Below are 26,224 nucleotides of genomic sequence, written 5' to 3' on the forward strand. Positions count from 1 at the left end.
TAGCAGCCAAGGCTGCATACTCACGGTACCTGATATTCAGCTGGGAATGACTACAACAGTAAATAAACACAAGACATATATATACTCTATTAGCCACAACACAACCAGGCTTATATTTAATATGCCACAAATTAATCCTGCATAATAACACCTGCGTGTTTGTTATGCTAGCTCCTAGCTCCTCTGCTAGCTCCTAGCTCCATAGAACACGCCAATACAATTCAAACACCTGATCAGCACACACAATCACTCAGCCCAAAAGACCGTTCACCTAACCCAAGGTTCATAAAGCTTATATATTTTTAAAAAGTTACGTACGTGACGCGCACGTACGGTACGGTACGTGTTATGCTAGCTCCTAGCTCCTCTGCTAGCTCCTAGCTCCATAGAACACGCCAATACAATTCAAACACATGATCAACACACACAATCACTCAGCCCAAAAGACCGTTCACCTAACCCAAGGTTCATAAAGCTTATATATTTTAAAAAAGTTACGTACATACGCAAAAAAAAGCCAAAGCTGCATACTCACAGTAGCACGTCTGCGTCTTTGTCATCCAAATCAAAGTAATCCTGGTAAGAGTCTGTGTTGTCCCAGTTCTCTACAGGCGTCTGTGTATCCAAATCAAAAGTCCTCCTGGTTAGAGTCTCTGTTATCCGAGTTCTTCCATCTTGACTGCATCTTTCGGGAATGTAAACAAAGAAGCGCCGGCTGTGTACTGTTGTGGCTGACTACGTTCGAAAAATACGTCCATTTCGCACCGACAACTTTCTTCTTTGCTTGCTCGGCTTTCTTCTCCATAATGCAATGAACATGATTGAAACAGATTCACGAACACAGATGTCCAGAATACTGTGGAATTATGAAATGAAAACAGAGCTTTTTCGTATCGGCTTCAATGTGGAAGGCATACCCGTGTTCGCCGGGCTACGTCACACGCATACGTCATCCTCAGAGGCGTTTCGAACCGGAAGTTTAGCGGCAAATTTAAAATGTCACTTTATAAGTTAACCCGGCCGTATTGGCATGTGTTATAATGTTAAGATTTCATCATTGATATATAAACTATCAGACTGCGTGGTCGGTAGTAGTGGGTTTCAGTAGGCCTTTAATGCTCAGACTAAACAACTGAAACGCAATACAGGGCCAACAATATGGACCAGGGGCCAGTAGAGGGCTGTAGGATGGAGGCCACCCATACCCAAATATGCTCCTCAATGTAAATTCAGGGCTTCCATGAAATGCTGTGAAATCATCAATTTTAGCCATGCATTAAGAGGTCTGCTACCCTTAGCTGCTTCCTGGCGCTCCTTCTCCTTCCTTTTCTGTATCCGTTCTTTTTTTGGCATTGTGCTGCAGGCATAATCAACATGAATCAAGTTTAAATACAGATGGTAATATTCCTAACATAACCTACATCTTTTATCCCCAGAATGCTGAAATTATTATTATTATTAATAATAATAATAATAATTATTATTATCATTATCATTATTATTCTTATTATTATTGTTATTATTATCATTATTATTATTATTATTTTGTTAACCCACACAGTAATAGCAAAGTCACAATAAACTTTATATCTAAACCTTTACTGTGAGAGAAATGTGATCCGCCGTAAACACAGTGCATTTTATTTTGAAAATTAACCCGGTGTTTTATTTTGTATTTTGTACACTACTTCCTGTCCCGCACGATCCGCTCTGTTCTGTGCGGAATTGATGTGCCGTGCTCAATTGATGCGCCGTGCTCCGACGTCCGGCAAAAACAGAAGCTGACACATTGAATAATAGAATAATACAGCGTTTTTCTGAAATATTACCCATATTAGATGCTGAATAAGTGGACAGCGACTAGACCATAACATAACTCACAGGTTCAAGTTGCTCCACTGTCACGTCTCCGGCTCAGGGGCGCAGTTGACTCTCTCTCCTCTCACTTACTCACTCACTCGCCCTCTCTCTCTCTCTCTGGTGGAAGCGGCAGGCTCAAACAACCCCGTATTACAAGAAAACGTGGAGGTTTTTTTTTACATCCCTGACAGGAATTTATTAATGTTGTTTAAAGAAAAAAAAAAAAAAACACACACACACAGGCAGAGGGCACTTTTTAAGACGAGGCAGGGGCTCAAGCACCCATAGGGCCCTATGTGTGCACGTGCCTGGTGGTAGCCGCACAATTCCGCCTATAAAGCCCTTAAAAAAACATACAAACACCTTTCTTGTTTTTTTTTTATACATGATGTAAGTATATATGTAATGTAGTAACGGGCACATTATAATAACATTTATATTTACGTATTTTTAACAGTTTAAGCATACGCGGCGCATTCATTTCAAAAACTTATCACAACGTTTGCTTTTATTTTTTCTTCATCACTGATTTCTGCTCACTGCAGATTTCATGAGAGCCAACAAACACAATAAAACATAATTTACCATGCAAGGTCTACTGTCATTAGGATGCTGACTGCTAAGATGTTCATATATTCCCATTTAGATAAAAAATGTCTCATAATCCATCCAAGCACTTTTTGTGTCTTTCTCGCCAGTTCCAGGTCCAAATGACTGTCCCATCTTGTCGGATTATATCCCTAGCCATTTATCTTTCAGGTGAGAGGTATGATTTATGATCTACAATAAACTGACAGGGACCAAAGAAGCGAGAAAGCAGCAGACCACAAACATACGGACACACGCTGCTATAAATACTTTGTCTGCGTTAGCGCTTCTAATAAAAATATCACCAATACTTGATCAATATTCAAGTCACGAAATGTAAATGGAGTAATGTTTCCGCTTTTTGATTGGTTATTTATTGGATTTTATGGGCGGAATAGAGGACCTCCCATTGCAGACTTTTATTTACGTTTATTTAATATTTAGAATGAAAAAAAACAAAAACAATTCCATCCGTCGTCGTGTGTTTCATAATGATTGTGAAAAAATAGGCAAAATTCCAAAAGAAGTGCACTTTGACTTTAAAGCATAACAACTAGCCGAGAAACAGCTTTTATCCCGAAAAACTTGTAAGCTTGGCACTTGCATCCTTTTGTGCCACTGTATTTTATTAAAGTAAACTTCATGAAAATATAATCTGAAATGAGCAGGATCAGGACCCTTTAATTTACTAGTCTGCAATCTTATGTTAGATTGTTGTATATTTCACTCACACGTCTGTTTACCTCTGAAAAAAAATAATTCCCGTAGGGTGCAGAAGCATGAGTAAAGGTTAAGGTCACTTTCATTCATCTAGAATGCAATTTCCAACTGTTATCAACACTAATTTGAGCGTTTGTAACACTAATGAGGGCAACCTTAGGGTGACCCTGCCATGGAGAATGATGAGAGTCATTGCACAGGTCATTCTCAATTTGCGTTCTGGCATTCCTCACCTTTTACTAGATGTTTATGTAGAGGATATATATTGACTCGTATAGATATGAATATGAAAAATAAATACTGACACGTGCAGCTACTAGCAAGTTGCAGGGGCTGACCGATGAACTGTGTGGTGTAAGAGAGGTTAAGGTATGGTATGTAATGTTCAGCCTAGGTCTCTTGGAAATGAGCTCATGTCAGTGCAATGTTGTGATGGAAACATGACTGTGTGCGTAAGAAACTGTCAGATTGTATTTTATGAGTCACAAAGTCAAAAAGCTCCAGTGAACTTGAGGTATTCAGTTTTTTGTGCTGTAAATCACACTAATCATCAATTTACAGATCAGGTTTTTAAAAGGGATGACAGCTTTGTTATTGTCAACATGCTAACTATAGTAAGCCATTCTGCGTCTCATCACAATCTCTGTTAAAAGGATTTTTAGTACGTAGAGATGTAAAAATATGAACATTTCATATCACGGTTATTGTGACCACAATTGTAATTATTATCGTGGTATTGTTGAATGTGCTCATAAAGTACTTAAACCAGTGGTTCTTAACCTGGGTTCCATCGAACCCTAGGGGTTCGGTGAGTCGGCCTCAGGGGTCCGGCGGAGGTCAAAACACACCCGACTCATCGTGTAAATAAAAACTTCTCCCTATCGGCATATTACGGATACGGCAACAGCAGAAGTCACACTGATTTGCATGTGTGTAATTTGTTGTGAGTTTATGCACTGTGTTGGTTTTGTTCTTTGAACAAGGTGATGTTCATGCACGGTTCATTTTGTGCACCAGTAAAAAAACATGGTAACACTTTAGTATGGGTAACATATTCACCATTAATTAGTTGCTTATTAACATGCAAATTAGTAACATATTGGCTCTTAACTAGTCATTATTAAGTACTTATTAATGCCTTAATCGACATGGCCTTATTATAACCCTAACCCTCTGACCCTGGCCCTAACCCTCTAACCCTAACCCTAACCCTAACCAAATAACTCTAAATTAAGTCTTTGTTACTTAGAATATGTTCCCCATATTAAAGTGTTACCAACAACATATAACTTTGTCTTGAATTTGAAAAAAAAAACAATTTTTTTATTTTTCACTAAAGAAGGGTTCGGTGAATGCGCATATGAAACTGGTGGGGTTTGGTACCTCCAACAAGGTTAAGAACCACTGACTTAAACACACTGAATTTTTTAAATTTTTTTAAATTACTAAAATACCGTATTTTCCAGACTATAGAGCGATATAACCTACTACATTTGAGCAATTTATTTTTTTTAATTTTCCATATAATAGCCGCACCGGACTATAAGCTGCAGGTATATACATTGGAAAATTAGTTATTTACACAGTAAGATTCTGTAAATTTGTATTTACATACCTTAATTGTTTTTAAATGGTGCCTGTAACACGGCAGTAAAACGGCTGATCAAACAAAACAGAAGTTATCGTCATAGACCCACTGGCTGCGAAGGCTAGCTCATCAAACAGCTAAACCAGGGGTGTCAAACTCATTTTAGCTCAAAGGCCGCATGGAGGAAAACCTGTTCCCAAACGGCTGGACTGGTAAAACCATGGCATTAAAACTTAAAAATAAAGACAACTTCAGGTTGTTTTCCTTGTCTTACTTTGGCTAAAAATAGAACAAGCACATTCTGAAAAAAATAAAATAAAATACATATTATAATTAATCCTTTTGACAAAACACTTCAAGTTAGTCAAACATTCTGAGGAAAAAATTGGTGCAGTTTCAAAACCACCATGAAGAACACAATGAACTTAAACTTTTGCTCAGTGTTTCTACATAGCCATTAAACTTTAAGCACTTTATGTTGGTAGTTCACCATTAACAACGTTTGGAAAAGTAATCGTGTGAAATTTGCAACTGCCACAACACATTCATTTATCATCATTCAAATATTACATTTGTAATATATACACAACAATTATCAAAATGACACCATAGCCGAAATCAAGATAACATAACTATAAACTTTACCAATGAGAATATAGTAGATTTAAGCATAAAATAAAATAGAACAAACACAACAAATGTAGAAACACACATTTTTACAATGGAGTTCAGGATGAGAATCGTGCATTCAACCAATTGCAAGTGTTGCATGGAAGTCTAACTGAAAAGATGATGGTTAAGGGGACTTAAGTCTTTGCATTTTACCATTTAGTTTTTTTAGCCGTAGAGTTGGATAACTTACAATAAAAGCCACAACAGCAGCAACTGATTGCTTGCACCTGCGCTGATAGGAGTAGCGGAAGCCAATCCAGAGGGCGTTTAAAGGCCTACTGAAACCCAATACTACCAACCACGCAGTCTGATAGTTTATATATCAATGAAGAAATCTTAACATTGCAACACATGCCAATACTGCCGGGTTAACTTATAAAGTGCAATTTTAAAATTCCCGCCACACTTCTGGTTGAAAAACTCCTTTGGATATGATTTATGCGCGTGACGTCACAAAAGCAACGGAAGTGGTTGGACCCCATCGGACCCGATAGAAAAGCCTCTTGTTTTCTTCGACAAAATTCCACAGTATTCTGGACATCTGTGTTGGTGAATCTTTTGCAATTTGTTTAATGAACAATGGAGACTGCAAAGAAGAACGTTGTAGGTGGGATCGATCGGTGTCTTAGCGGCTAAGTACAATATTGTAATATCTGTGATATTTGCATTAGTGTACTGTGCCTTTAAGGGTTTGGGGAACGCGCATGCGCGAGTGAGTTGGCGGAGAACTTGAGTGTGTGTGAGCGTGACTTTTGGCTAACAGCAGCTCGTGTATGTGTGTGCGTTACTTTTTGAACTACAACCAGTTACCGCTTGTTAATAAAGCGATTGAGCAATTTGTTTAATGGACAATGGAGACTGCAAATAAGAAAGTTGTAGGTGCGATCGGTGGAGCGGCGGACTACAGCAACACCAACACCAGGAGGTTGTGTTGTGTTTTGAGCAGGATAACAGACGCAGTACGGTGAGTCTAGCTTTGGCTTCCAAACATTTTATCGCTTGCCCATACGTGCGTGTCGATATGTGCATGTGACGTACGTAACTTTGGGGAAATATATATTTCTTGCCGACTCTGATGGCGGCCGGGGTGTCGTCAAAAGCGTACAACGCCCGCCGCCGCATCTAAGTTAGCTACGCAGCTAGGTTAGCTTCTGTTTTTTTAGCTTCGCCAAGCGGAATATTATTAATCGTGTATTTACATGTTCATGGTTTAATAGTATTATTGATCTTCTGTCTATCCATCCAGTCAGGTTTTTTTTTTATTTAGTGTCTATCTGCATTTGAGACTGCTATGCTATCGCGTTGGCTACGCAGCTAGGTTAGCTTCTGTTTTTTTTAGCTTCGCCAAGCGGAATATTATTAATCGTGTATTTACATGTTCATGGTTTAATAGTATTATTGATCTTCTGTCTATCCATCCAGTCAGGGTTTTTTTTTAATTTAGTTTCTATCTGCATTTGAGACTGCTATGCTATCGTGTTGGCTACGCAGCTAGGTTAGCTTCTGTTTTTTTAGCTTCGCCAAGCGGAATATTATTAATCGTGTATTTACATGTTCATGGTTTAATAGTATTATTGATCTTCTGTCTATCCATCCAGTCAGGGTTTTTTTTTATTTAGTTTCTATCTGCATTTGAGACTGACGCTATCGCGTTGGCTACGCAGCTAGGTTAGCTTCTGATTTTTTAGCTTCGCCAAGCGGAATATTATTAATCGTGTATTTACATGTTCATGGTTTAATAGTATTCTTGATCTTCTGTCTATCCATCCAGTCAGGTTTTTTTTAAATTTAGTTTCTATCTGCATTTGAGACTGCTGCTATCACGTTGGCTACGTAGCTAGGTTAGCTTCTATTTTTTTTAGCTTCGCAAACCTGAATTATTAATCGTGTATTTACATGTTCAGTCACTGTGAATGTCCATTTCGCGTTCTCAACTCTCATTTTCAAGAGGATATAGTATCTGAGATGGTTTAAAATACAAATCTGTGATACACAATAGAAAAAGGAGAGAGTGTGGAATCCAATGAGCCAGCTTGTACCTAAGTTACGGTCAGAGCGAAAAAAGATACGTCCATCACTGCCTCTCAAGTCCTTCACTGTAACGTTCCTCATCTACGAATCTTTCATCCTCGCTCAAATTAATGGGGTAATCGTCACTTTCTCGGTCCGAATCTCTCTCGCTCCATTGTAAACAACGGGGAATTGTGAGCAGCACTACCGCTTGTGACGTCACGCTACTTCCGGTACAGGCAAGGCTTTTTTTATCAGCGAGCAAAAGTTGCGAACTTTATCGTCAATTTTCTCTATTAAATCCTTTCAGCAAAAATATGGCAATATCGCGAAATGATCAAGTATGACACATAGAATGGATCTGCTATTCCCGTTTAAATAAAAAAAATTCATTTCAGTAGGCCTTTAAAGTCAGCTGACACGTCAACTTCAAATGCTGTCATGTGTGATGTGGGTTACATTTGAATTGCTTTTGCAACATCCAGTGGACACATTTAGAACAGCAGTTTATTTCATAAAAAAAATGCAGCTCATTTTTATATTTAGCAAACTGATCTTGCGGGCCGCGGGCTGGATTAAACCTGTTCATGGGCTTGAGACGGCCTGCGGGCCGTATGTTTGACACCCCTGAGCTAAACAGACTCAATAACTCCACGGTGACGTTTTAGTGAAATTACTGAGGAATTTGTGACACTGAGACAATACAAAAATAATTCTATTGTGAGTTAATAATACTAACGCAGAAACTCATAAACGTGTTAGCATATTAACTAATGCTAACGACACTAGCGTCATTACATTACAAATACATACAAATATGCATTAAAACACTCCTGCAGACATCACACATTGTCAGGACTGGGTCCTTGGCGTGATTTGTTCTCCCAGAAGGCAACGGAAAATTGGCGCGTGCAAGACGTGAATTTAAATACATTTTAATTCAAACTCAAAAAAAGTACAAACAAAAGGCGCTCACAGCGGAGGTATCAAACTTGACTATAAACACAAAACTTGCACAAAGGCAGAAACTATGAACAAAGAAACAAAAACACTAACTGTGGCCTTAATAAACAAAACTTACTTGGCATGAGAAAAAGCATGAAAAAGAGCAGCATGGATCATCAGCGTGAACAGAGTGGCAGGAGTGTGAATGTGATGTCGCCAGGACGAACAACAGAAACAGAAACGCTTATATAGTGACATGATCAGTGAAAACAGGTGCGTGACTCTAAACGTGAACAGGTGCGTGACATGACGATGTGAACCAGGTGAAAAGTAATGGGTGACCATGGAAACCAAACAAAACAAGGAAGTGAAACCAGGAACTAAAAAAAGAGTCTAAAAACCAAGCAAAACAAAAACATTATTAACACAGACATGACAGAGCCCCCCCCCCTTACGGACAGATCCCAGATGTCCCAACACAAAAAAATGAACAAGAGTCATGGGAGGGCGGGAGGGGGACATGGCGGTGGGTCGCCAGGCCAAGTGGCCCCGAATCCACCGAGGCATAGTCATGTGGCGGCGGTGAGTGGCTACCTACCCGCGACTCGCTGCAATGTAACGAAAATGAGGAGGAAAACTATATGATTACAAAACCAAATGTCCCTTTGTGGTAATAGGTCAGGTTAAAATCGGATAGCAATATAGTCCCATCAACACAGACGAACGAGTGAGAATGCCATGATCACTTGATGGCAATAAACAAAAAGACAATGTCTCATTTAGTTTTTTCAACTGGGAAACAAAATGCACTCTAAAATGTTCAATGTTTATTTAAGTAATTTTTTTGCTTACAGAAATGTGTCCATTTTATTTTTTGTTTATTTATTTAGGATAACAAAGTTATTACAGTGCAATTGTAAACAATTATACAGTAATGAGAAGTAAAAGTTTGCGATATTATTAGATATTATAAATACATTACATTATAAACATCTCTATAGTTTTTATCGATTGTTTCTTCAGTTTAAGAGCATATACTAAAGCTCCGAGTCTGTCTGCATAAAGCCAAATACATTTTAAAGTAAATTATTGCATATTGTTCTAATATGTGGCACCTCGAGACAAGAATATGTTGATTCACAGTGTAAAAGTAACATGTCTTCCATTACTTCTTATATTTGCAGTTGTATGCATTTTTATGTATAAAAAATTGCAAATCGAATCGCAATCGCAATTTCAAAGACAAAAATTGGAATTAGGTTTTTTCTCAAAATCGTGCAGCCCTACTAACAGTCGAGAGTTTTTCCACGGTTATCATTAATGTCCGTTTAAGCCAGGGGTGTCAAACGTACGGCCCGAGGGCCGGATCAGGCCCGCGAACAGGATTTATCCGGCCCGCTGGATGAGTTTGCTAAGTATAAAAGTTCACCTGAAATGTTTTACTGAATGGAACAGCTGTTCTAAATGTGTCCACTGTGTGTCGCAACAGCAATTCTTTGTATCTTGATACTGTAGACGATGCTACATACACTACCGTTCAAAAGTTTGGGGTCACCCAAACAATTTTGTGGAATAGCCTTCATTTCTAAGAACAAGAATAGACTGTCGAGTTTCAGATGAAAGTTCTCTTTTTCTGGCCATTTTGAGCGTTTAATTGACCCCACAAATGTGATGCTCCAGAAACTCAATCTGCTCAAAGGAAGGTCAGTTTTGTAGCTTCTGTAACGAGCTAAACTGTTTTCAGATGTGTGAACATGATTGCACAAGGGTTTTCTAATCATCAATTAGCCTTCTGAGCCAATGAGCAAACACATTGTACCATTAGAACACTGGAGTGATAGTTGCTGGAAATGGGCCTCTATACACCTATGTAGATATTGCACCAAAAACCAGACATTTGCAGTTAGAATAGTCATTTACCACATTAGCAATGTATAGAGTGTATTTCTTTAAAGTTAAGACTAGTTTAAAGTTATCTTCATTAAAAAATAAGGACATTTCAATGTGACCCCAAACTTTTGAACGGTAGTGTATGTACAAAATAATCCACATGATGTTAGTGCACCAGTCGGGGAAAATGATCAAACTACATAAATAACATCCTGTAATTTGATTTTGATATCATTTTTTTATCTTGATAGATTGAAAATTGACACTAATGAGTTGACTGATGAACATTATCACATCATTTATTCAGAAAATATAAATAACGACAACATGTAAGTGTAAAAAAAACAAACTAACAACATTATGATTTGTACATTTGTGCTTGTTCTATTTTTAAACAAAAAACTAAATCTGACGTTGTCTTTATTTTTAAGTTATCGTGCCGTGATTTTACCAATCCGGCCCACTTGGGAGTAGATTTTTCTCCATGTGGCCCCCGATCTAAAATGAGTTTGACACCCCTGGTTTAAGCGGTAGAAAATGGATGGATGGATGGATGTTACATCCCTGGGGCAGCACGGTGGTACAGGGGTTAGTACGTGTGCCTCACAATACGAAGGTCCTAGGTTCAATCCTGGGCTCGGGATCTTTCTGTGTGGAGTTTGCATGTGACTGCTTGGGTTCCCTCCGGGTACTCCGGCTTCCTCCCACCTCCAAAGACATGCACCTGGGGATAGGTTGATTGGCAACACTAAATTGGCCCTAGAGTGTGAATGTGAGTATGAATGTTGTCTATCTGTGTTGGCCCTGTGATGAGGTGAAGACTTGTCCAGGGTGTACCCCGCCTTCTGCCCGAATGCAGCTGGGATTGGCTCCAGCAGGTAGAAAATGGATGGATGGATGGATGTTACATCCCTAATAGTAGGCATACACAGGAGGACTGTGATGATTTTCCACTTTTCGGACTTGTTACAATGTTAGATATACTGTATATGTTGAACAATGCCAAAGCGTCAAATCATAATGTTCATGCATTTGGGCGTGAGCTTGCACACAGTTTAGGAAACGTCTGACCGCTGCGTTTTGCAGTTATTTTTAACACTGGTTAAGATAGTAAGTAAGTCAATTTTATTTATAAAGCGCTTTTCACAGATACAATCACAAAGCGCTGTACAAAACATAGGTGAAGTAAAACAACAATTCAATTAAAACAACAGTGGCAACATCATAAAAAGGATAAAAAGTGGATTAAAAATAATAGTTAAAAGTCTCATTAACGAAAAGCTTTACTAAAAAGAGAAATGTCTTCAAATGGGTACTGTGACTCCACAGTGTGGTGGATGTACATGTTACCCAATATGAACAATACGTGTCACAAAAAAGGGAGAGGCTCAGACTAATTACCATATAAACTCTCGACAAAAAGTGCACACTCAAATTCATAATTAGATCATATTGTGTAGCAGTGGCTCAGGAGGTAACGTGGCTCAGGAGGTAACGTGGCTCAGGAGGTAAAGTGGCTCAGGAGGTAATGTGGCTCAGGAAGTGGCTGAGGAGGTAAAGTGGGTACGTTGCAGTTTCCACATTGCTTCCGGTGCGGCTTAAACTAGTTTAGAAATGTGAATGAATTTTTCAGCCACAGTTTTGTCAGTTGACCTCAGGGGATCTATGGATACATACTAGCTTACTCCCATTAGTTTGTAACTGTTGGTTGGTTGGGTAAAGTTTATTTCAAATATGTATACAATTTCAATAATGACAGATCACATATTTTATTTTCTATTTACATGTCAGAAAAGGAGTAGGGAGAAGCAAAGCGTATTTAGTCCTACCCCTTTTCTACCTGTTAATAACACATATGTTCACTTCCTGTTCTTATTCATACTCAATTTACATCAGTTTATTCTTAATACAACAGTTATCTTCATAAATAACATATGACTCACATAACGAGATGAATAATATCTTATTTTCAAAGAGTCCAAAGAGTTTATCATAATTCTTTGTGAAGAGAATTAATAATGGGTTATATTCTGTGAAGGGCTTTGGGTGTCAAGAAAGGTGCTATAAATCCATAAGTGAATGTCATTATCCAACCGTTAATATATTTAAGACAACTTATTTGGCTTGTTGGTGTCCTCTAAATGAATGCACTAAAACACCATCGTGACATTATTTCACTGAGACAAAGCTGATTGACATTCATGTTTTATTCAAGAGCAGCAAGACACTTGGTCATTCCCACATTTCACTGATAAACTTCACTGTTAGACAAAAAGCTGCGGAAGGCGTGCGATGGGAGAGTTAATTGGGTGTGAGTCAGCTCCTGAATGAGAAACTGGTAATGTTTTTTAGCAGTTTCACTCCTCCAGGGCACTAACTCTGGAATGTGTTTGAGAAGCACCACATATTTATTTAATTACGTTTATTACAACCTTTATTTAACCAGATAAGAAACCCATTGAGATCAAGATCTCGTTCACAAGGGTGACCTGGCCAAGAGGTCAACAGCACATGTCACGAGCAGTTTCAGAAAAGTAATACGTTAAGACATACATTTTAAAATGCATAAAAGAGAACTGTAAAACAATAAAGATTTACACCTTTTAAAAACACAGGCACTGTGCAAACGTCTCTCGCTGTCTGTCCCTCAGGATAGAACGGAAGGCTCCAAATGGAAGTAGTTCAGAGAGTTTCAGTTTCATCTGCAATGCCTTCCATGCCAGAGGAGCAGCAATGCCAAAAGCTCTTTTCCCAAATTCGATCCGTAAATGAGGAACAGTTAAAACATACACATTGTTAGAACGTAATGCATAAAAGCTGTTTTTCCTTTGTAACAAGGTACACAAGTATGAAGGCATTAAACCTATTGATGGTTCTGATCCAAGAAAGTAACAAGATTGGATTTTGTAATTCTACCCACATACAAAATGTGTACGTATGTACAAATACCAGTCCATAATTATTGGGAGGATGGGTTTCAACACACACATAATATTAAAACAACTGAAAAAAACACTAAATATTTTGTTATAAATGAATTTGTATTTGATTGAATCAAAAAGGTATTTTATCCCCAAGCCAAACCTGATGTGGTACTTGGTGGGAAGCCCTTGTTGGCAAGCACAGAGGTCAGGCGGTTCTTGTATTAGCTCACCAAGGTCGTGCACATCTCAGGAGGGATTGTGGTCCACACGTCTTTACAGATTCTCTCCAAATACTAAAAGTGTTGCTTGGCAACTCAAAGTTTCAATTCCCTCTAAAGATTTGCAACAGGAATAAGTTTGGCTAGTAGCCCACACCAGCATCTTAATGGGCTTCTTTTGGAGTCACTTCTTGGTTGCCTTGGCCGTATGTTCATTGTTATGCTAGAAGACACTAATCTAATACCCAACTTCAGTGTTCCCATCCAAGAGTTTACAGTGCAAGGCCTCGTTGGCTGCAGTAAAACAACCCACACTATGCTCCCCCATTGAAGTCAATGGATGCTCGGCTTCAAAACTGCTTAATGCACTGTGACGCTACCACAATGAATGAAAATAAAGTTGTGTCAGCTATTGTGAACGTAGCGGATTCTCAACAAGTTAATCATTCGAGATGTCCGACAATGGCTTTTTTGCCGATATCCGATATTCCGGGATTGTCTAACTCTTAATTACCGATTACGATATCAACCAATACCGATATATACAGTCGTGGAATTAACACATTATTATGCCTAATTTTGTTGTGATGCCCCGCTGGATGCATTAAACAATGTAACAAGGTTTTCCAAAATAAATAAACTAAAGTTATGGAAAAAAATGCCAACATGGCACTGCCATATTTATTATTGAAGTCACAAAGTGCATTCTTTTTTTTAACATGCCTCAAAACAGCAGCTTGGAATTTGGGACATGCTCTCCCTGAGAGAGCATGTGGAAGTTGAGGTGGGCGGGGTTTTAGAGGGTAGCGGGGGGTGTATATTGTAACGTCCCGGAAGAGTTAGTGCTGCAAGGGGTTCTGGGTATTTCTTCTGTTGTGTTTATGTTGTGTTACGGTGCGGATGTTCTCCTGAAATGTGTTTGTCATTCTTGTTTGGTGTGGGTTCACAGTGTGGCGCATATTTGTAAGAGTGTTAAAGTTTTTTATACGGCCACCCTCAGTGTGACCTGTATGGCTGTATTCCTTGCATTCACTTGTGTGTTTGAAAAGCCGTAGATATTATGTGATTGGGCCGGCACGCAAAAAAAAGTGCCTTAAAGGCACGCCCCCAATATTGTTGTCTGGGTGGAAATCGGGAGAAATTCGGGAGAATGGTTGCCCCGGGAGATTTTCGGGAGGGGCACTGAAATTCGGGAGTCTCCCGGGAAAATCGGGAGGGTTGGCAAGTATGACTGGGAGACGCAACTGCTCTGTACTTCTCCCTACGTCCGTGTACCACTCCGTACAGCGGCGTTTTAAAAAGTCATACATTTTACTTTTTGAAGCCGATACCGATAATTTCCGATATTATCGGACATCTCTGTTAATCATGTTAGTGCATATTTAGTAATGACATGTAAACACCAAAGTACCTCTTTTTTAAAATATATAATTTATGGGAAGCTGAGTTTCCCTTGCTGTCTAAGGACCTGGTTTGCTAAGATCCAAATACCACGTGCTAAGCAGCGTGTGCAAAAAAAAGCGTACTCTGACTGGGCGTGTTGCGTGTGATCTACTAACACTGCGTGTGCAATTGGAAAGTGGTTCAGACCGCCTTATTTATATGAGGATATTGCATGCATACGGGGCTTTTGCTACGGAGACACTTGATAATTTTTTGCACATTCATGTTATCATGCTCCTACCTGTGTGTGATGTGTTGAACCAGCAGCACACATCTATAAAGTGTAACACCTTCTCTGAATCGCAATCTAGACAACAGAAACATATGCACAATAACACTTAATTCTGTGCGCTAGGCTGTGGATCGCATCACCAATGCATTTGTGCGTCTGGACTAGGGTTGAACGGTATACCGGTACTAGTATAGTATCGCGATACTAATGAATCAAAAACGGTACTATACTCTGTTTGAAAAGTACCGGTTCCCCATTTTTCTTTTCTTTTCTTTTTTTAACGGGCATGAAGGTGCCTCGTCACGTCGTGACATTGCTGGTTTTACGAGCAGAGGAGCATGTTCAGCAGCGCACAATCACAGAGTACTTACAAGCAGACAATGTGTGTGGACAGAAAAGGGAGAATGGATGCATTTAGGCCTGAAAACTAAAGATAAAGGTGAAGTTATAACACTGAAACACCCTCAGAAAAGAGGTGCTTTAAGACATGGCTAGCTAGCTAGCAGCTAACGCCCATCCGCAGTCTGCAGTGATTTAGCTACTTCTAAATCACTAATCCTTACCTCCATGGCGCCAAATAAAGTACGTTTCTTACAAGTATCATCCCTGCAGGACGAGGAATAGCTAAACTTCACTACACACCGTAGCTCACCGGCGTCGCTGCTAATGACGCCGTTCCTGAATGCAAACAAATGCCATGGGTGGATCTACACCTGACATACCCTGAAATGATATAAAGTACAAGAGTGTATCTAGTCGACGCTACTATGATTACATCGATAATTTTTATTGTCACAAAATCTTTTTCCATCCATCGATCCATTTTACAAAATCTTTTTCCTTTTTTAAAAAATCATATAATGTTTATAAACTCAGGAAATATGTCCCTGCACACATGAGGACTTTGAATATGACCAAAGTATGATCCTGTCACTACTTGGTATTGGATCAATACTTAAATTTGTGGTATCATCCAAAACTAATGTAAAGTATTAAACAACAGAAGAATAAATGTTTATTACATTTTAACACAAGTGTAGATGGAACATGTTAAAACACAAACTAACCAGATATTAACAGTAAATTAATAATCAATTTTTACAGCTTGTCCCTCATAATTTTGACAAAATAGTAGAATGATAAATGACACAATATGTTACTGCATACGTCAGCAGACTAATTAGGAGCCTTTGTTTGCCTACTTACTACTAAAAGACAAGTTGTCTAGTATGCATTCTTGCCAACCTTGACACCTCCGAATTCGGGAGATGGGGGGGTGGGTTGATGTGGAGGGGGGTGGAGGGGGGTTTGGTGGTATTTGGGGGGGTTGTATATTGTAGCGTCCCGTAAGAGTTAGTGCTGCAAGGGCTTCTGGGTATTTGTTCTGTTGTGTTTATGTTGTGTTAAGGTGCGGATGTTCTCCCGAAATTTTTTTGTCATTCTTGTTTGGTGTGGGTTCACAGTGTGGCACATATTTGTAACAGTGTTAAAGTTGTTTATAAAGGCCACCCTCAGTGTGACCTGTATGGCTGTTGATCAAGTATGTTTTGCATTAACTTGTGTGTGTGTGTGTGTGTATGTGTTTGTGTATAAGCCGCATATATTATGTGAAAAAGCAGACGTGACGACAGGTTGTAGAGGACGCTAAAGGCAGTGCCTTTAAGGCAATGCCGATGCTGTTGTCCGGGTGGAAATCCGGAGAAATTTGGGAGAATGATTGCCCTGGGAGATTTTCGGGAGGGGCACTGAAATTCGGGAGTCTCCCGGGAAAATCGGGAGGGTTGGCAAGTATGCTAGTATCTTCACTATTTTATTTAAGGCCAAAATTGTTCTTCGATTGCAATAAGAAACATATGTTTAATGTACCGTAAGACTTTGTGTTGAAAAAAAGCCAATAATGCATTTTTTTGTGGTCCCCTTTATTTAGAAAAGTATCGAAATACATTTTGGTACTGGTACCAAAATATTGGTATCGGGACAACCCGATACCAATATACATACAACAAATGTTGTATGCTTGCATGTTCGAAATAAACTCAAACTCAAACTCAAACTCAAACCCTAGTCTGGACTGACTCAAATGCTAGAAAATACATAACAAAAGATGTCTTTTCATGTAGGAGATATATTTTAGTAACATACATCCTAAATAAAAGAACAAACATAAAAAAACAAAAAAACACAGACACCAAAAAGCATCACTTGAATTTGTTTTAATCAACCCCTTGAGTCATCCAGCAGCTATAAAATAACAAAAGGAAATTGCTGGATATGTCTAATATTTTTTATTTCTGACCGTCCAAAATGGTGACACACACGTAGGACAGTGGATTCTCGTCGTCTATCATCTGTCTTCAGCGCGCGCACTTCTCCTGCCGACGTATGTGGAAGTGTCAGTTTGCACGTCTTTCTGACACGTGCTTAATAAAACGTAAAATTGTGCTCGCAAAACGGTGATGAGTTTTCGTAAATCACATTGCGCATGCTAAATAATTATATTTGCATCTTGTTCTCCCAGTATTGTCGGCGTTTTGATGATCAGCATATATTTTGCAGAGACACAAAATGGATTGGACGTCTTATTGTGCTTACTTAACAGACACAATCCAGGTCAGGTGTGCGCGTGGTATCAAGTTTGCATGTGTTTTAGTACACACAAACATTTAGTAGATCAGGCCCTTAGAGAAATCACCACTGGTTTCCACCTTTCCACATCCATATATTCATGAGAACCAGCTTCCACTGCAGAGATCTCTAACCTTTCTCAACATCATCTGAGATCTTGCATGGCCTTTCAGAGCGAGAACCATTGCCTGTTATTTCCTCCACTTTCAAATTGTTAGGACAACAGTAATCTCCTTATCTCCAAGCTTCTTGCTGAAGGGACAGGATTGTGTGGATTTGTGTCAAAATGTTGTGTTTTAAGTTAGTTGAAATCATACAAGCAAATAATTCAATGCGATTCATCACACTTTATTATTGTGATTAATCTGTTTTTAAAAAAGATAATAATTTGACAGCACTCGTAATGTTTCCTTGTTTACAGTATTTTCATGGTATTGGTATGTTACATTCTGTACCGTAAATGAGCCCAGATATTGTTTTCATTCAAGGCCTCCTGGGTTTCTGCGTGGGGTCCTTACAGTGAAGCCTCGTTGGGCCGTCCGGCACGACCCCGACGGCAACTGCACTTTAGGAACGAATGGGCAAGCTGGAGCGGCTGGTCTGTGTGCTCGCGAAGTTGTGGGGGTGGTGCTTCTGTACGTACACGAACCTGCGTCACCAGGTTAGTAACACCTTCCAAGTTTAGTTATTGGGTTCATGAAAGTGGATGCATGAAGAAAAAAGTGTTGATCAGCCATCTTGTTCTCTCACTCTATTTTGGGGAGGTTTGAGTGAGAAGCAACAAGAGGGTGATTTGCCAGTTAAAGGATTGTAGCACTGGATTTCATTTCACTTATTGGATCTTTAAGGCAAACTGAAATACAAATACTATATTGGCTTTAGTTGGTTGTCAATAGTCCTATAATAAATTATTATGACAAACTTCAATTTTTTTCTTGTAGATTGTCACTGAAGGCAACAAAACTATGAATGAACACGTGGAGTTATGTACTTAACCAAAAAAGGTGAAATAACTGAAAACATGTTTTGTATTCTAGTTTCTTCAAAATACCCACCCATTGCTCTGATTACTGCTTTGCACACTCTTGGCATTCTCTCGATGAGCTTCAAGCACACCTGTGAAGTGAAAACCATTTCAGGTGACTACCTCTTGAAGCTCATCGAGAGAATGCCAAGAGTGTGCAAAGCAGTAATCAGAGCAAAAGGTGGCTATTTTCAAGAGACTAGAATATAAAACATGTTTTCAGTTATTTCAAATGTTTTTGTTAAGTACATAACTCCACTTGTGTTCATTCATAGTTTTGATGCCTTCAGTGACAATCTACAATGTAAATAGTCATTAAAATAAAGAAAACACATTGAATGAAAAGGTGTGTCCAAACTTTTGTTTTATTTTTAAGAATCAATTTTTTTAAATATGTTTTTTAGGTGTTTATTAGCTGCGCCATTACGTTACACAATCATCAGCCAAGAGGAGCTTCTGCAACTTGAAACTGGTTTTGAAAAGGTTTTATAATATTTTTTATACCAAATATATTGAGAGTATTGATTTAAAATAAGAATCATGTTGAATCGAGAATCAAATCAAATCTTCACTTCATGAATTGGAATAGAAAATAATCGTGAGTTGTTGTAAGATTCACATCCCTTTTAAAAAGTGCCATCTTTTGTCGACTTTTATTTGAGACATCAATGAGTCATTTCTATGACTATCAAAAACATGACATGAGGATCCTGGTTGGTGAGGAACTCCAACCAACCAATCTCAAGGACTCTTTTAGAGTATTTTTTTTGTTTAACCCAGAACTTCTTGTGTTTTAATCAATGTTAGTGAATATTGCTCTTTAAGAGAATAACAAGTAGAATATGATAATCAAATTTAGGTAAACATTTTGCTCTTACTTCTTAATCTCATTCATCTAAGAAAAAATAAAACTGAAAACCATTTGTGGTTTTACTTTTATTTGTATAAGACATTTGTGTGTATCCTTCTCCAGTAAAAGGTGTGTTACTTTGTTGTAAAAGTCCTCCTTACTTGATTTTAATTTTAAACGTTTTTCTTTAGTACGTCCTTTGCCTGTACTTCTCTGCTTTTTGTGTGATTACTTGTTTGTGGTGTACAGCCCTTTATTTTTCAACTGTTGTTGTTTTTAAAGGGCTTTATAAATAAAGTTGGTAGACAATGGATGGATGGAGGGTATGGTATGGTATTTTTTCTCTCTGTAGAAAGCTGGCATTGCTAAGGAAAATGTAAAAAAGAACATTGCAATGGAATGGAAATACATTTATAACAGTTCAATTGAAAAATATACATATATATTTTATGTTATTAGTTTTTCGTTTTCCATGATGAAAAGTAATGGCTCCTCCTCACCTGCCTCCCCTGACTGTATGTCATTGTCGGTATTGACTTGTATTAAGGCCGTCTTAGACTGAGGATTTTCACAGTTAAATCTGAGTCAATCTGAATAACAGATTTTTCATTAATGTGCCCTGTCCTAAATAAATGAAAGTTCTAATATACTCTTTGGCGCAATTCAGACACTTCCTCAGTGATGTATCCTGGGTTCACAGGACGTTTCGGGTCTCACAGCATCAGACACCCTTGCCCAGGTGCCCCGGTTGTGGTGATCAAGTCCTGGCTTGTGTCTAAGAAGCTTTTGTTCCTACTCGTGTTTTCATTAATGCCTTGCAGCGGCACCTAAAATAAACGTGACAGCATGCGCGCGTGTGATGTCAGCTGGATAAAAAAATACCAATAGCCGTATCATTTGCCTAGAATCTTAATGGTTCTCCTGGACCAACCCAATTAGGCACTGGGTACTAAAAAAAAAATGGTACTCCGTGTACATGCCTATGCGACAGTGGTGTTTTCCGTTCAGTCTTTCACTCCCAACATCTTGAGTGCCCTGATGAGAGACTGGCCACAAATCCTTTGCACCCGACCTCGATAGGTTTGCAATGAGTCCTTCATCTCCTGTGTCACCAATAGCCTGCCAGCTCCTCATACTTACTTACTTAATCCTCTTCGTCCTTGACGGGACATAAGGCTTCGACGATCTGCCTCCATCTCAACCTGTCTTGAGCAACATGCTGTGCCTCGCCCCAGGTTAGGTTCATCTCCTTCAGCTCAGCTGTCACCGTACGCCGCCACGTGTTCTTGGGTCGGCCTTGCTTCCTTTTCCCAGGTGGAGTCCAACGTAGTGCGATCTTGGGGATGCGGTCTTGGTCCATCCTGAAAACATGCCCAAGCCATTGGAATCGAGGGCACTTGATACCTAGCAACACACTGTTACACTTGGTCTTCTTGTATAGATGTGCATTGGATATTTTCTCGGGCCAGAAGATTCGACAGAGTTTCCTGAGGCATCCATTGTGGAAGGCTTTGACTTTTTTCATGTCGTAGGATGTTACTCGCCAGCACTCCGAGCCATACAACAATACAGATTTTACATTACTGTTGTAAAGTCGGACCTTTGTTCTTAAGCTATATTGTGTGACGACCGGGTGCGGGTGTTCGTTCTCTCAGACATGCAGACGGGCTTCGGACACAGCTTGCAGGTACGAAATGATTTATTAAAGCATAAATCAGAAAATAAACACATGCTCATAGCACTTAAAGTACAAAACCAAAAGAGCTAGCGTGGGAGCTAGAGAAAACACTAAACATACAGAGCCTTTAGCGTGGGAGCTAGAAGGTTACTAGATCAAGAACAGAAGTCGTCACTTGTTGTGAGAAGACAAACTACGAAGCCAGACCAACTGGCTGGGGAGGCAGGCTTTAAATAATAATGTCAATCATGAAAAACAGGTGCGCGTCGGGAACACCCGCGGCAGGTGAAAATAATCAGTAACTATGGTAACCAAACTGAGAAGTGCTTAAACAGGAACTAGAAAGAGATCAAGACTAACAGAAAAACACAAGTGACTAGAAAACGTAAACAGAAATATGATCCGGGCAGCGGATCATAACATATTGCTTGGACTTCCAGATGGTGTGTAGCCTAGCAAAAGCACCCTGTGCCTTTCCAAGTCTTGCTCTAATGTCCTTTTGTGCAGAGTTGTCCTTACTGACGAGACTTCCCAGAGAGGTAAAGTCCTCAACATAGTCGAGAGTGTGTCCATTCACTGTGATTGGTGCATCTGGAGTGGCATTAATGCACATCACTTGTGTTTTGGACACATTTATGTTCAGCCCTACCTGTTGGGCGAATTTGTTCTGTCTGTCAGTTTTCTCCTGCAGATGGATGTGATTTGGTGCAAGGACAGCAAGATCATCAGCAAAATCTAGATCTTCAAGTTTGGAGAACAAAGTCCACTGGATACCCCTGGGTCTGTCAGTTGTATTCCGCATGACCCAGTCTATGGCAATCAGGAAGAGAATGGGGGAAAGAGTACACCCTTGCCGCACACCAGACTCCACAGTGAACCATGTAGATGGCTCACCATTAACAATGACGCTGCATTCAAAGTGACGGTAGAATATCCCTATGAGACTGACCAGTTTTGGAGGAACTCCATAGGCCGCAACAATTTTCCATAGGGTGTCACGATGTAGGCTCTTCATACTTCCTCTCAAAGGCCCCCTCCTGCCTGTCTTCTCAGGGAACAGTCAACTCCTGCAGGACCACTTGCCTTGTTGTTTCTGACACCAGGACCATGTCTGGCCTCAGTGTGGTCACTGCGATGTTCTGGGAGAATCAGAGCTGTCTCCTTAGGTCGACTTTCAGGTGCCAGTCCTGAGCTGTTGCCAGCAGCCCCCCTGCTAGGCTTTTCCCCAGCCCTAACAAAGGCGATGGTCCCTGTGCTGATAACCTCAGCGATGACCCGCAGCACTCGGTCATGGCGCCAGCGGTAGAGCCTGTCCCCCATTACTTTTGGCCAGCCCTTGCCAGCGATCCAGCTCTCTGGCAGAGAGCACAGAGTGGATTCTCAGCCAAGCACCAGTAGGAGATGTGGCGGTGTGGCTCAGATCGCCATAGCTCTGTCCACGATATTTTCAGGTCAGCTGCTCGGACCTCATCCTGGATCAGCTGATGCCTTTCTTTTCCCTGGGCCTTGTAGCGAGGTCTTGGATTGCTCCAGAGACCTGCCCGTTTGGATTCCACTGTTCCTACCAGCTCGCTGTGTCAGAAGCGGGTCTCAGCCTGGTCGACAGCCTCGTGAGCCTTCCATTTTACTGACAGTTCTTAATTTTATGCCAGCCGAGGAGACTTTGGTGTGACTGGAGTCCATATAAAGCAGCACCTCTCTTGCTCAGGTAAACATAAACTCCTCCGTCAGACTACAGAAGGGCAGCTTGTTGTTACTTCCATACAAGGCGATGCTGATAAAGCTTTGCGGTAATCCCCAACCACTTCCGCAGGAAAAAGCACTCGGCGGTGGTCATTGGCACATCATAAACCAGAAGTGGCCAGAGGAGTCGTGGATGTTGGTAGATCTAACCTTTAAACTTCCACAAACTTGCCAATGTAATAGTTGGCGATTTGTAAAAAAAAAATTGCATGAGTTGCTTTACTAATCTGTGACATTGTCCGATCAAAAAACCTTCAAAGGGGTCAACATTTAAGAAAAAAAAACATTCCATGTTTGTTATTTTTGTTCAGGATTAAATAAGAATTAAACCACAAAAAATTATCCAAAATATTTGTATGCCCTTCAAAAAATCTGAGGACTTTCATGTCCTGTTTAGCTTTGACAATAATTAAAATCAATTGCCCCGGAGAGTTAAATGATTCTGAAAGATACATTTTGTCTATTTTTTTACCTTTTTGTTTGTGACAGAAACCCAGTGGGTGGACCATGTGCAGGGGATCCCAGACAATACAAGATCTGCAACACAAAGGTCATTCAGCGGAAAGGTTTCCACACTGTATAACATTTATTTTTCAATGCAAAAAATTTCAGACAATTGTTTATGTTTGCTTTTGAAGTTGATCATGTAGGTGTGTTAAAGGCCTACTGAAATGATTTTTTTTTATTTAAACGGGGATAGCAGATCTATTCTATGTGTCATACTTGATCATTTCGCGATATTGCCATATTTTTGCTGAAAGGATTTAGTATAGAACAACGACGATAAAGATTGCAACTTTTGGTATCTGATAAAAAAAAGGCTTGCACCTACCGGAAGTAGCGTGACGTAGTCAGTTGAACATATACGCAAAGTTCCCTATTGTTTACAATGATGGCCGCATGAAGTGAGAGAGATTCGGACCGAGAAAGCGACAATTTCCCCATTAATTTGAGCGAGGATGAAAGATTTGTGGATGAGTAAAGTGCAAGTGAAGGACTAGTGGGGAGTTGAAGCTATTCAGATAGGGAAGATGCTGTGAGAGCCGGGGGTGACCTGATATTCAGCTGGGAATGACTACAACAGTAAATAAACACAAGACATATATATACTCTATTAGCCACAACACAACCAGGCTTATATTTAATATGCCACAAATTAATCCTGCATAAAAACACCTGCGTGTTTGTTATGCTAGCTCCTAGCTCCTCTGCTAGCTCCTAGCTCCATAGAACACGCCAATACAATTCAAACACCTGATCAACACACACAATCACTCAGCCCAAAAGACCGTTTACCTAACCCAAGGTTCATAAAGCTTATATATTTTTAAAAAGTTACGTACGTGACGCGCACATACGGTCAAGTTATCGAATGTTTAGCAGCCAAGGCTGCATACTCACGGTACCTGATATTCAGCTGGGAATGACTACAACAGTAAATAAACACAAGACATATATATACTCTATTAGCCACAACACAACCAGGCTTATATTTAATATGCCACAAATTAATCCTGCATAATAACACCTGCGTGTTTGTTATGCTAGCTCCTAGCTCCTCTGCTAGCTCCTAGCTCCATAGAACACGCCAATACAATTCAAACACCCGATCAACACACACAATCACTCAGCCCAAAAGACCGTTCACCTAACCCAAGGTTCATAAAGCTTATATATTTTTAAAAAGTTACGTACGTGACGCGCACTTACGGTACGGTACGTGTTATGCTAGCTCCTAGCTCCTCTGCTAGCTCCTAGCTCCATAGAACACGCCAATACAATTCAAACACATGATCAACACACACAATCACTCAGCCCAAAAGACCGTTCACCTAACCCAAGGTTCATAAAGCTTATATATTTTAAAAAAGTTACGTACATACGCAAAAAAAAGCCAAAGCTGCATACTCACAGTAGCACGTCTGCGTCTTTGTCATCCAAATCAAAGTAATCCTGGTAAGAGTCTGTGTTGTCCCAGTTCTCTACAGGCGTCTGTGTATCCAAATCAAAAGTCCTCCTGGTTAGAGTCTCTGTTATCCGAGTTCTTCCATCTTGACTGCATCTTTCGGGAATGTAAACAAAGAAGCGCCGGCTGTGTACTGTTGTGGCTGACTACGTTCGAAAAATACGTCCATTTCGCACCGACAACTTTCTTCTTTGCTTGCTTGGCTTCCTTCTCCATAATGCAATGAACATGATTGAAACAGATTCACGAACACAGATGTCCAGAATACTGTGGAATTATGAAATGAAAACAGAGCTTTTTCGTACCGGCTTCAATGTGGAAGGCATACCCGTGTTCGTCGGGCTACGTCACGCGCATACGTCATCCTCAGAGGCGTTTCGAACCGGAAGTTTAGCGGCAAATTTAAAATGTCACTTTATAAGTTAACCCGGCCGTATTGGCATGTGTTATAATGTTAAGATTTCATCATTGATATATAAACTATCAGACTGCGTGGTCGGTAGTAGTGGGTTTCAGTAGGCCTTTAAAGCCTCACCTAAAAACTTTCGGTTTTGTTTGATTTTGGCGGTGCCATTGGACCAAAGCGATAGTGTTTTGCCAGATGGAAGACCACATTTAGCGACACAAAAATACCACATTGATTCAGTATGACTGCTCTTTCTTCAGTAGGAACCTAAATATTGTACTCAAACTTTGTATTTGCGGTTTGCAGTGATTGCATTGTTTTTTCGTTACACAGTACTTTTGAGTTTGTTGCTTGGCAGGTCATGTCAGTGTGAAACTGCAAACTATCAAGCTGGTGGATATTTATTGCTACCACGCAAATTTCTGGTAGCTAACATTAGCATTATCATTCGGGTTTGAGCATCAAAAGTCACTTATTAGTTTAGCAGGAAAAGAGACAAGGCCGCATCGGTCGGAATTCACTTCTCGTCTTTGAACTCTCGCCAGCGAGTGAAAGCCAGGCCAATGTTGATCCTTAATTCTCCTTTAATCCCTTTTCGCTTCTTTAGTTGCTTTGTAGCTTCTGCCATTATAGCAGTAATTGGACATAGGCATTCTTCATCTTCTTCTTTTAGTTTTCTGGCGGCACGTAGGCGTTAGCATTGACTTCTGTCTTTTTTACGAATGGGGAAAGGAGTAAGTGACATATGCTGTAAAGCAAGTCAGCACATTTGTAGTTCTTTGTGTGGCAGGGTTCCTGCCGCCCTCCTCAAAGTGGCTAAGTGCCAGTGAAAGTGATACAGA

At 39.9% G+C, this 26,224-nt stretch overlaps 1 protein-coding gene across 2 annotated transcripts in view; it reads left to right on the forward strand.

The window, feature by feature from the left end:
- The window catches only part of adamtsl5 (ADAMTS like 5), a 118,446-nt gene that overhangs the window by 34,700 nt on the left and 57,522 nt on the right, over positions 1-26,224 (forward strand). For both annotated transcript variants that reach the window (XM_062030492.1, XM_062030493.1), the window contains 2 exons: positions 18,204-18,376; positions 23,500-23,560. In XM_062030492.1, the coding sequence (XP_061886476.1) occupies positions 18,204-18,376; positions 23,500-23,560 (234 nt within the window). The remainder of the gene's footprint in view (positions 1-18,203; positions 18,377-23,499; positions 23,561-26,224) is intronic.

This window comes from Entelurus aequoreus, linkage group LG02, assembly GCF_033978785.1.
Source record: "Entelurus aequoreus isolate RoL-2023_Sb linkage group LG02, RoL_Eaeq_v1.1, whole genome shotgun sequence".
NCBI classification, from domain to species: Eukaryota; Metazoa; Chordata; class Actinopteri; order Syngnathiformes; family Syngnathidae; genus Entelurus; species Entelurus aequoreus.